General features: G+C 46.5%; 1 protein-coding gene across 1 annotated transcript; it reads left to right on the top strand.

Moving 5' to 3' along the window:
• Nucleotides 1-591: 591 nt before the first annotated feature.
• Nucleotides 592-3,235, top strand: LOC119350808. Its single transcript, XM_037618462.1, has 5 exons — nucleotides 592-948; nucleotides 1,608-1,838; nucleotides 1,992-2,479; nucleotides 2,566-2,725; nucleotides 3,227-3,235. The coding sequence occupies exons 1-5, from the start codon at nucleotides 592-594 to the stop codon at nucleotides 3,233-3,235; spliced, it is 1,245 nt and encodes a 414-aa protein (XP_037474359.1).
• The last annotated feature ends 8,145 nt before the right edge of the window (nucleotides 3,236-11,380 follow it).

Here is an 11,380-nt window from a genome sequence, read left to right as displayed (position 1 = left end):
GAACAGTGCCGCCCACACGAGGATGAGCACGGCCCTGTCTACTTGGAGAAGCACGGTGAAGGCAATGATTGAAAAGGGTGATAGTTATGAGAAGATCAAGGCGTAATATCCTTTGATGAGCGAAGATGACTACAAGGAGTTCAAGATCAAGTGCGAGAGCAGCGCAACCTCCGAATCAAGTTAGTGGGGGAAAGAAATGCGGTAGTTGAACTTAGGGGTCCACCAACTCGGTCCCGGTGGTTACAAAGTGCCGGAGCCTATATGGGACAAGGAGGACGCGGAGCGTGCCGAGCAAGGCCTACCGCCCCACTTCAAGAAATACCGTGACAAGCAGACCAGGAACTTTCTCAGGCCCGGTACAAGGAGGACCCGGTAACAAAGGAGCTTACCACGGATCCGAAGACCAGGGCGCTCGAGCTTGTTCTGGTAAGGAATACACCCCCGCGTAATTAGCTCCATATGGTTGCATTCTAATTAATCCCCAATATTTCTAAATGGTTCACGTTCCTTCCGCAAGACACTGAAAGCAGTAGCGCGGGGTCGTCTCAGAGCTCCCCTTTCGACACCCCTTTAAATAGGGCGTTGAACGTAATGAAAAACAAGGATAAGCTCAGTAAGCCGACATCAGCTGGTCGTGTGGCCGGCAAAGGCTTGTCCACAAAATGGTCGTCATACTATACCGCTGGTGGGCGAAAGGAGAAAAAGACCAGCTCAGAAAGCCAGTCGCGCGAGGTTGAAGCACTCAAGGCACAAGTGGCGCGGATTCCGGAGATTGTCCAAGAGCAAGTGCAACAACAACTGGGAACAACGCTCACCGCCATGGTGCCTATGTTGATTCATGGGCTGACGACGTGGATTGCGGGCGGCCAACAGGGGCCTCCCCCGGTTCCCAGCTTCACGGCCAGCAACTCGCACAACGCGCAGGCGGTGCCATTGGTGTCTCCGGCGGTGCCATTGGTGTCTCCGGCGGAGGTGGTATTCGTGTCTCCGGCGCCAGCATGGGCATTGGAGCTTAATGCACCCGGGTGTACGCCGGTCGGCACCTCGCCAGCAAGCGGCCCCTCCATCAGTTGCACGCCCGCCGTTGGCGGTGCCTCGACATTAGCCGAGCTCGACGGCATTAGGGTAACTAAGCCTCTCGGCCGATGACTTCATCTCCTTGCCTTTGACTGGGTATCCCTGACGCCCTACATGTTTTCGCAGGGCGCCGCCGATGTTCCTTGCACTCTCCTGCACTTTGTGGGCGTGAGTTGGTCAATGTCGCCAAGGGCAGAATCGTTCAACCGGGCAACCCCGTGTTCCACGGTAATCCGATGACATCCACCTTGTATAGGGTTGAACTGGTTTGGGTGCTGCCAGGCTGCGACGAGTTGTTACCTCCGATTCGACCCGCTGGGGCCGACGAAGAAGATGAGATTACCCTTAGCGCCTGCGTAAGCTGGCCCCTGCTTTGGTCGAAGAGCCAGATTCGTTTGGGGGCGGGGTACACCACCCGACAGACAAGACCGCCAGTCGTGCCGGCGCCAAGCCATGGCAAGAACGCCGCAACGCTACCGGACATACCGGACATCCCTATGGCACAGGATTCGTACATGCATATGGCACAGGATCCGGACAACAACGACAACGACGACGGTACATTTACCAACATCGATAAGTACTTTGCCGAACATGGGTACGCTGACGAGTTCTGTGGGCCTCCTTCTCAAGAACCCAACCAAGATGACCGCGATCTAGCTGGTACGGCGGAGAAATCCAATTGCAACAGGCGTCGTCTGGCGTTCAGTTCTCAGGAGACGCCTCCAGCTCCCGCCTTCACCGAGCCTCGGATAGCTGAGGTGCGAAATATTATCAGCCCCAACACGCTCAAGAAGGCGGTCTGTGAGCAGAACTCGGTCCCATTACAGCAGATCAAGAAGAAGGGATGGAAACGGAAGACTAACAAGGGCGCCGGTGCGAGCCAGCCGGCACCGAGTATGATCCGTGCTCAGGACGGGCCACCTTCACCTAAGGATATCTCGAGGATGGTGCATGTGGCGGGTAGGGCGATGCTACCGACAAATATGCTCAATGTTGCAACCGGTGCTATGCGGAGTCTTCATGACAGTGTTCTTTCTTTGGAGAAGCGGCGTCTCTCCCAGAATGATGTGGCATACCCGGTTTTCATGGCCAAGGTGCCAGAGGGCAAGGGCTTTGTGGATGGCTCCATCGGGGGTACGATTGTCCTGCGGTTTGATGACATCTTTGCTATGTTTAACCTTCATCCGCTGCACTACACCTTCGTTCGGCTGTTTTCGCTGAGTATGGAGATGCGGATCATTCGAGACAAGACCCCGGACATCGTGATAGTCGACCATTTCTACATGCATGCCAAGATCTTGGGCAGTGCTGGGGACCGGCAAGTCGCGAGTTCACACCTCGAAGGCGTCATTCTGGCAAACCCAGATAAGGATAACTTCCTCGTGCCTTACTTTCCCGAGTAAGTCATCCCCTCACTGCCTCGTAACATATGATTTCTTAGATTTTGATCCTTCTTTTTTTTCTAACATTCTGTGTTCTGTGCAGTGACACACATTGCACACTCATCCTCTTAAGCCCGAAATATTCCACGGCCACGTATTTCGACTCGGACCATGACTCCAAGATAGACTACACAAATATCAAGAAAGTTATTGATGATGCTCTCCCCGGCTACGCCAAATCTGGAGGCACCTTTAAGAAGCCAGTTCGTAGGTACGGCAGGCACGTGTTCACCCACAATACGACATTCCCCTGCATCAAGCAGCCGCCTGGCGGTCAGAAGGATGCCTACTATGCCCTCCATCACATGCGGGCTAACAAACCGAACAATCACGCACGAAGGTTCAGGACGTTGGGTGGTAGTCCCCCACACATCGAGCAGGCGGGAGTGAGTCCTGTGACACTACTAGGGAAAAGCTTAGCAATACTGCGCGTATTAGGTGTATCAGTAGCGCGGGGCACCGCGCTACTGATAGGCCGCTACAGCTAACATGTATTAGTAGCATGTGCTTAATTACCCACGCTACTGTTATACATGGCTAGCAGCAGCGAGCTTTAGCACAACGCGCTACTGCTAATATCTGCAGCGCTTTAATATAGGGTGCGCTACTGGTAAGAGCGTGCTGCTGCTAACTCTACTTCCCTCACTACTGTTAGTTTTATTAGTTTTTATTTTTTTCTGCATATTTGTTTTGTATTTGAACAGGCTTTATAAAATAATCTTTAACATATCATACACATACAAATGTAATCATAGCATCAAATCATGTCATCATCATAATCATCATCCAACACAAAGTGGTCTCTCGTCATCATCTCGAAAATAGCAATACAAGTTCTTGCAACTACATCGTCATCCATCTAAACAATGATATACACGAGAAGAGCTATCACTATGAGTGAGAGCGGAACTATGCAGTACATGAGTTCGTATCCCTCTCTCGCACTAGCGTAAAACTAAACTAACTACTTGTTGTCGCTCGGAAACTGGTACACCTGGGCCTGACACTCCGTCCACTCGTCGTATACTTCTGGCGTAGCACTTCTTCGCCATCGATGATCTATGCACCTGCATCGTCACATGAGTCGATCATATGCAACATATATAGTTGAGCAATAGAAAGAGACAAACTTGGAAAAAAAAGAAGCAACATATCATAAGCATAAATAACAAAGTTCATCGTACCCAAAATGCCCTAACTAGAGTGATCTTTGCTAGTCGAGAAGGACGGTTTAATTACATCAAAAATAAAGTTTCATCGTGCATAACTCAAATTTTCATCATACAGAAAGTATGGACTAAACGGACACATTGTCATATATCGCACTCAAACATGTCCTGCCATCCATCCAAGTCAGGGAGATAGTCCCCGAGCTTAGTGAAAGGCTTCAAATCGAGACATTGAGCGGCTACGCGTGTTCGGACGTCTTCCCGCGACATTTTCCCTTCCTCGTAGAACAACCCTGTTTTTTCAAGGACCTCCTTCATGATGATTTGGGCAAGTTCACGCTGGATGTGATAGAACTCAGCTCGAAGCCGATGATCCTCGATATCTCCTACGTTCCTTGCCCATTGTAGAATATGGGCATCCCCGGATGTAGGAGACATGCGAAGATTCTGTTGATCCCGTCTGTACTCCAGCATGTGGTGTAGGACATAGAATCCATCACTAAGAGTATCACTCGGTTGCTAGATGCAGCAGAAGTCGGTCTTATGGCTGAAGGCGGGCCTGTCGTTCCTCTTCTTCTTGTCCTAGATCTCTCCACCCCATACGCCATAGAAAAAGATAGCACTGTCGAGAACAGACTTGATGTGGATGTAATCTTTTTTGTTCATTTTCTTCGACAAGTCCAAGTAAAGAGCGTGGGAGTATCGGGGGTAAAGGATGATGAGGATGGCGCGCCCGTGGCTGCGCAAAATAAGTACACCTCAAATTAATTAGCCTCCACCTTGCAAATGAATGATTGAAATCGAAGGAAGGATATTCGCGTGGATGACTTACAGGGGATGATAAGGCACGAGAATCGTCTCCTTGTCCTTATTGGTGACCATGAAATCGACGATGTAGTCCCTCGTGTATTGACGGTGCTCTGCGCAGACTGCCAAGAAGCCCTCGTGCATGAAGTACGGGTCAGCGACACAGATATAAGGTATCTGCTCAATCCCGATGATGTAGTTCATGTACAAGGCATAAAGGCGGACAAACGTAATATCCAGCTTCTTCAAGTGAACATGTTGAAGAGGTAATCAAATCAAAGGAAGAACTTCTCCGCGGGGAATGAGTCAACGTACAACCTTTTCCATGGCACGTTAACCACGTAGAGTGGGTATCTTGGATTTTTTGAGGCGATTAGGCTTTTCTCTCTCTCCAGCATATCGTCATGAAGTCTCCTTAGATTCCTGTGTAAGGCCTGTACCGATGCCTTAGGTAGGATTGGTTCACCGGGGATATGGTATTTCGCCGCACCGCGGACAGGTATACGGTCTTGAGCCCGAGGCTGCGAAGACGGTTGGATCATAGCAGCAACTTTATTGTTGCCTTTCCTCGCTCTCTTCCGATGCTTCTTTGATGGAAGGTCTTCTATAGTACGTTCAGGCTCCGAGGCGGCAATTCAGGCACCGACTCATGATGCTCAAACGCTGAGTACTCATACTGCTGAGCCATCAATCCTCCGTCATCAATGGCGCCAGTATTGAGATACTGTTGAGTGTCATCTTCGTCCTCATCCTCATCTATGGTGACATCATCAGCAACTAATGGAGCCTATTCCTCGCCCCGTCCGCTATCACCCAGCACGACAGACGACGCTAATTGGGTAGGTGGGGTGCTGATGTTCATACCTTGCGGAGGCTGCGTGGTCGTGGGTGTGCTCCTGGCCGCCTCCAAATGAAGCGGACTCTTTGGCCACAACAGGACCCACGTCTCGCCAAGCCACCACGAGGTCTCGTCGTCATCTCCCCCTAGTACTGGAGGAGCCAAATTCTCGTGGCCCGGTTTGACACTGGCCACGGAAACCTTGAAGACTTAAGGGGGGATCGACAGGTTGTGGAACAATTGTTCCTTCGGCTTCATTATCGTCGCCTTCCCCACGTCCACCTTCTGGCCGTTGATGTCGTACAATATGGTGCATGGGGCGTCGGCCTGCAAAGACATGTCTGCGGTGTGAGACATCCGAAAGGCAATGGAAATGGGAGATTATACATTTATTGAAGATGGTCGGTGTGTTAGGTACCGTGAGGGCGTCGAGCTCAGCCAAAGACGAAGCACCACCGAGCACGCCCGAGATGGAGGACAGGCTGCTATGAGCAGGTACGGGAGCCGGTGCAGGAGCAGGTGCTGGTGCAGGTGCAGGTGAAATGCTAGTCGAGCTGCTTCCAAAGAAGTCGGCAAGGGGAAAGTCCGTTGCATTGTTTTCTGGATTTTCCCTGCTCCAACTGACGATAGCCGGAACCAGGACACCACATGTAGCTGCCAGTTCCTGTTTTGCGACAGCTACGGCTGTTGCAATTGTCTTAGCTGAATTCTTCTGAACTGCAATCTCAACCTTCTTGTCGATGTTTTCTTCAGTTAACCTCCGTCTTTCCTTTCTCTCCTCCGTGGTCTCACCGTAGTACTTCTTCCATGTGGCGCTATCTCTGACACCGTGCACGTGTCCATACGACGGCCGAGTGTCCATCGGGAGTTGTTTCAATATGTTCAACGCCCGGTTGAATGGGGTGTCCCACTTGAGACTCGCCAACGCCTCAGACGGCGAGTTGCTTTCAGCCGCAATCCTGTGTTGCTCTCTCTGCAAAAGGAACAAGAATCATTTACAAATATGACTAAACGTGCAGTCGAATTGATCAAAAACTAAAATTACCAGCAGTCTCATGAACTCCGTCGTGACCGGGCCCGTCTCGAAAACCTTCTTGACTGGGTCCCAACGGTACCGAGCCCTGAGGACGTCATGCTCCTGCAGGACGGTGAACTCCACCAAGGGGTCTAGGATGCCCAGACTTTCGCGTTTCGTGTCCTCCTTGGCCCATATGGACCTCTTCCCCGCGTAACCATGGCTTCCGAGGTGGTGGCACCCCATGTTCCTCTGTTGAAGCCCCTTCATGTACTTCAACTTTTTTGGCATCTTCGGCATCGCAAGTTGCCTTGAATATTTGAAACTGCTCTTCCGTGATTGTTGGATTATCCTTTAGAATCTCGGAGTAGGGTTCCTTTTTGTTGATGGCGCATTTCACCCTTACTTTCTAGGCGTCCAACGCGTCGCTAAACTTAGTCATGGCACGTTTGTTTATCTTCTTCATTGTTGGGTCTTTTTGTGGATCAGTATATTGGATTTCATCCCGGCCCGGGAACAAGAATATCTGGTGCAGCAGGGTTAGGAGGGAGTGCTTCATATCTGGCCTCTTCTTTAGTTTCTCATCATTGATGGTGGCACACATGCAGCCTATTTGATTGTCGTAGCAGGAGCGCGCTTCCACAGGCAGTTTTGGCTCAAAATTGCCATCGTCCACCTCCGTGACCACTAGTCTAGTAGTGAGGAGCTGGTTTGGGCATCGACATCTCCTCTTTGGTTTCGGTTCTATGGATTTGCCGGTCTCGGTGCCGGTCTGGGTCTCAATACCAGTCTCGGCGCCGGTCTTGATGTCAGTCTCGGATGTGATAGGTGGGCCCAGCAACAACAACCGTTGATCATTCCCAAGGTTCAAATATTCGTCTGCCGCTAGGTAGACGTCGTCGCAATCACCAGAACTCTGTCCTTCATCGTTGCTAGCCATGTTTCCTATGATTAAATCTAGTCAATTAATTCTAGACTATAAAATGAATAATAACATAAAAAAGGCCTATCTTTTGCAGGAATGTTGATTCCTTCCCGGTGCGGCAAATCCCAGGCACTCGATATGTCCTAGTTTGTAGCACAAGTCATCCCGAAATTCATGGAAAATTTCGGCATGACCTTTGCTAAAAAGTGGACAAATCAAGCACCTGAAATTTGCTGGAACGGAAATGAATCAACATTCCAGCAAAACATAGGTCACTCGGCTTCATTCCCTGGAAACAACAAAAGGCCACTTGGGCACAATCGAGGAATTTTCATATATCATGACCACTTCAATGTTTCACACTTCAAGAAAATCTACACAAATTTCAAATTATGAACCCTAGAACTCAATTCAAATTATGTCCTATGTACTACCCTAACCCTACTGCCCTAGTACTTAAGCATCTATAAGTACTAACTAATTAGATGAACCCTAGCTAGCTACTTAAGCATCTACAACTAATTAAGCACCCATTGATGAACCATAGGAATTATACGACTACTTAAGCATACATTGGGTGCAGAACAACTATATAAGTACTTAAGCAACTATATATACAACCCTATAATATATTTAGTTAACTACTTAAGCATATACAAGTTTGTCCTAAAAATAATATTTAGTTAAGTACTCAAGCATATACAAATTTGTCCTAAAATTCAGTTAACTACTAATTTCATTCATTTAGGTCATTTATTTAACTTCACCTAATTAACCTAGTAAAACCCTACTTCCCTAACTAAAAAACATCTAATTAACATCTACTAGTACCACTACTGCCCTAACCTAATCTACATGTACTTAGTTACCTAACCTAGTTAGTTAACCAAATTAACCTAAATTAACGTCTACTTAGTTACCTAACCTACTTACCTAACTAAAAAAACATCTAATTAACAGTACCACTACTGCCCTAACCTAATTAACATCTACTTAGTTACCTAACCTAGTTAGTTAACCAAATTAGTTAACCAAACATCTAAAAACATCTAATTAACCTAGTTAGTAAACCAAATTAATCTAGCTAGTTCACTTAGTTACCTAACCTAGTTACTTTACCTAAATTAACCTAGCTAGTTCACTTAGTTCACTTAGTTAACCTAATGAACTAAATTCACCTAAGTTAATTAACCAAGAGGGACACTACTAGGAAAAACCTTACCAGTAGCGTGGGTTTTTTGCATACCAGTAGCGTGGGTGCAGGCGGTACTGCTATGGCGCTACAGCTAAATATTTGCAGTAGCGCATTTTCTACCCCACGCTGCAGATATGCTAAGTACTAGTAGCGCTGCTTCCTCCACACACACGCTACTGCTATCGTATGTACTAGTAGCGCTTCTTTCTCCACCCCACGCTACAGCTAATTAATTAGAAATTAAAAAATCAAATGTAGTATTCATGGATGGAAATTTAGATGCATTTGCTTCGCCAACAATGATTAGTAGTAGCATCAACATAGCCTCTAATTCAGCATAGGAGTTGCAAGTAAGGGAAAATTGCCACCGACACTAGCTAATAATCATCATAGCTAGTCATTACCACCAACATTGTCTAATGATCATAGCTACATAGTGTAGCACATCATCATCCTCTTGAAATTCATTCTAGCTAGCTAATCACTCATGTTGCTCTCTCTCAGGTAAAATAGCATAGAACATGTGGAGTGCTCCTGATTCATCATATTGAAGCATGCAAATGAACCTGTCTCCTAATTGTGGGCTACGCTTCTGATTGCTGCCCCCTAGTACTTCTCTGCGATCCTTCACAATTTTGTTCCAGTCTTTGACTATTAAGACTTCCTCGCTTCTAGAAATCCTGAATGCACTAATGTGCAATGTAGGAAGTCTTGGTCGTATGCTAACTATGGACATGCGAACTTTAGCTTCGATCCACTGAGGCACAACTATCGTCGGGAGTCCCTGTTGAAGAACATCGTAGTAACATACTTAGCAATGAAGTTTAGCTTAAAAAATAATGTATGCAAAAGATGCACTGAGGACAAATAGTAAAAATCTTACCATCTTTCCTAAATAGATGTGACCGTAGTTCAATACGAACACTATTGATGTGAGTACTAACATTTCTAAGTCCAGGAAAATAATTTGTCTTGACAGTATGAAGATCCTCAAGCCATGAAATATAATGACTTGTCTCCTCGCAGTTTAGTTCAGCCCCGAGACAGTAGTAAGTCATGTCTACCAAACGCCGGACATGTTTGCTTGAATGGAAATAAGCTGACAATATAAATTAGTTGTCAACTATTTTTGAATAAACAATATCCAAGACATAAATATGGTTCAGAAACTTACATAAAGGTGGAACTAGAGGCGTCTACACATCGACCGAGATGTCGATATTATCTTCAATATCATCTTCCGGACGAATATCAAAGGTGATAAGCATATCAGGCTCAAATGCATAAGCCTTGCATAGTGCTCTCCATTGTTTGCATTCAAAATGGGTGTAGGTGTCTGTATTGTATAATTTTGTGAGAAAACTATAACCATGCTCGGTCCTCAAGTTAACTCGTTTTACCTCCATAGTTTCCATAGTACTGAAACCAATCTTATCCAAGACATATATTCTTGCATGGCAGGGGATACGCTAGTAGAATAGTAAAAAAAATATAAGTTGAAGCAGAAGTCATGCTTAATTATGAAAAAAGACTTGTCGTTGTGACTTACTGTATGCACTTCGAAGTTCTCATCCAGCTTGATGCTGAAGCGCCTACCACCAACTAGGTGAGGCATGTCGCACTGGCCGCGCTCGTCTTTGCAGTATTCACACATACCGAATTCCCTTTCGCTATCATCGTCAGACATTTCCTATGTTCATATAGTTGAAACAGACATGCATTCAATAAGCAAACTAAATCATAAAACAAATTAGTATTCAAATTAGCATGCATTCAATAAGAAAACTAAATCATCTCTTGCATCCGTACATCGTCGAATATTATCACTAATACATCTCGAATAGTATCATACATATAACATCACTAATACAGCTAGAACCCTAGCGAACGACGGGTATCAGCGCGGGCAGTGGACACCCAAAGAGAAGGAACCACCACAGGATCATAGCTCCAGTGAGATCCCTGAAGAACCATCCAGGTACTGTCGGGCCTGCCCTCCAACGCAACCATGTAGCGACGGACGTGCTCATCCTCCTCGCTGACACGGTGAGATACCACCTCTACGGTGGACAAAAACCTCCCCACCATCACTGGCCCACACGACCGCCACCAAATAAGGTCCGGGTCAACGACGGGCTGCCTCCTCACCAAGCTGCGCACCCCGGAAGGTAGCACCTCCAAGTACCAGCCAGGCGGAGCCCAGTCCCAGACATGGCCCCTATAATCAAGCAAGCCCCTCCGCCGAGTCGACGACGAGGATGCGGGCCAGCCATCGTCGACGTCGAGAACAAATGCTTAATTATGAAAACAAAATTAATAAACACCTAGCAAAATTCGACATGACCTTTGCTAAAAGCAGGACATATCGAGTGCCTGAAATTTTCCATAACGTAAACGAATCGACATTCTGGCAAAACATAGGCCACTCAGAAAAATATGACATGTCCAGAATGTGACATGTTCAAAATATGACATGTCCACTGCAAATTTGCATATAACAGGAACAATTGCTTTAACTAAAAAAATAACAACAATTGCTTTAACTAAATAAATACCTAGAATTTGTTAACTACACCTAAAACAACTAAAACACCTAGAATTATGTTAAATACACCTAAAACACCTAAATTCTATTAACTACACCTAATTAAAAACCTAGATAAATTTCTGTCCTAATTTTAAAACCTAGCTATTAAAACCTAGGGTTCATACAAATTAACTAGGGTTCATACTACCTAATCTGTCCTAGCTAGGATTTGATCATAACCTACATTATTCTAAGAACCTACATTTTTTCAACTATAAAGGATTCAAAATAACTACTCTCTAATAATTATAACTAGGGAGGGAGGGAGGAGGAGGAGGAGGAAGGAGGGAGCAGTACCTCTCGGTGGAAGAGGGCCGGCGCG

This window comes from Triticum dicoccoides, chromosome 1B (genome assembly GCF_002162155.2).
Source record: "Triticum dicoccoides isolate Atlit2015 ecotype Zavitan chromosome 1B, WEW_v2.0, whole genome shotgun sequence".
Classification (NCBI taxonomy): domain Eukaryota; kingdom Viridiplantae; phylum Streptophyta; class Magnoliopsida; order Poales; family Poaceae; genus Triticum; species Triticum dicoccoides.
The sequence above is the reverse complement of the archived record's forward strand: the minus strand, read 5'-3'. Positions and strand labels throughout refer to the sequence as shown.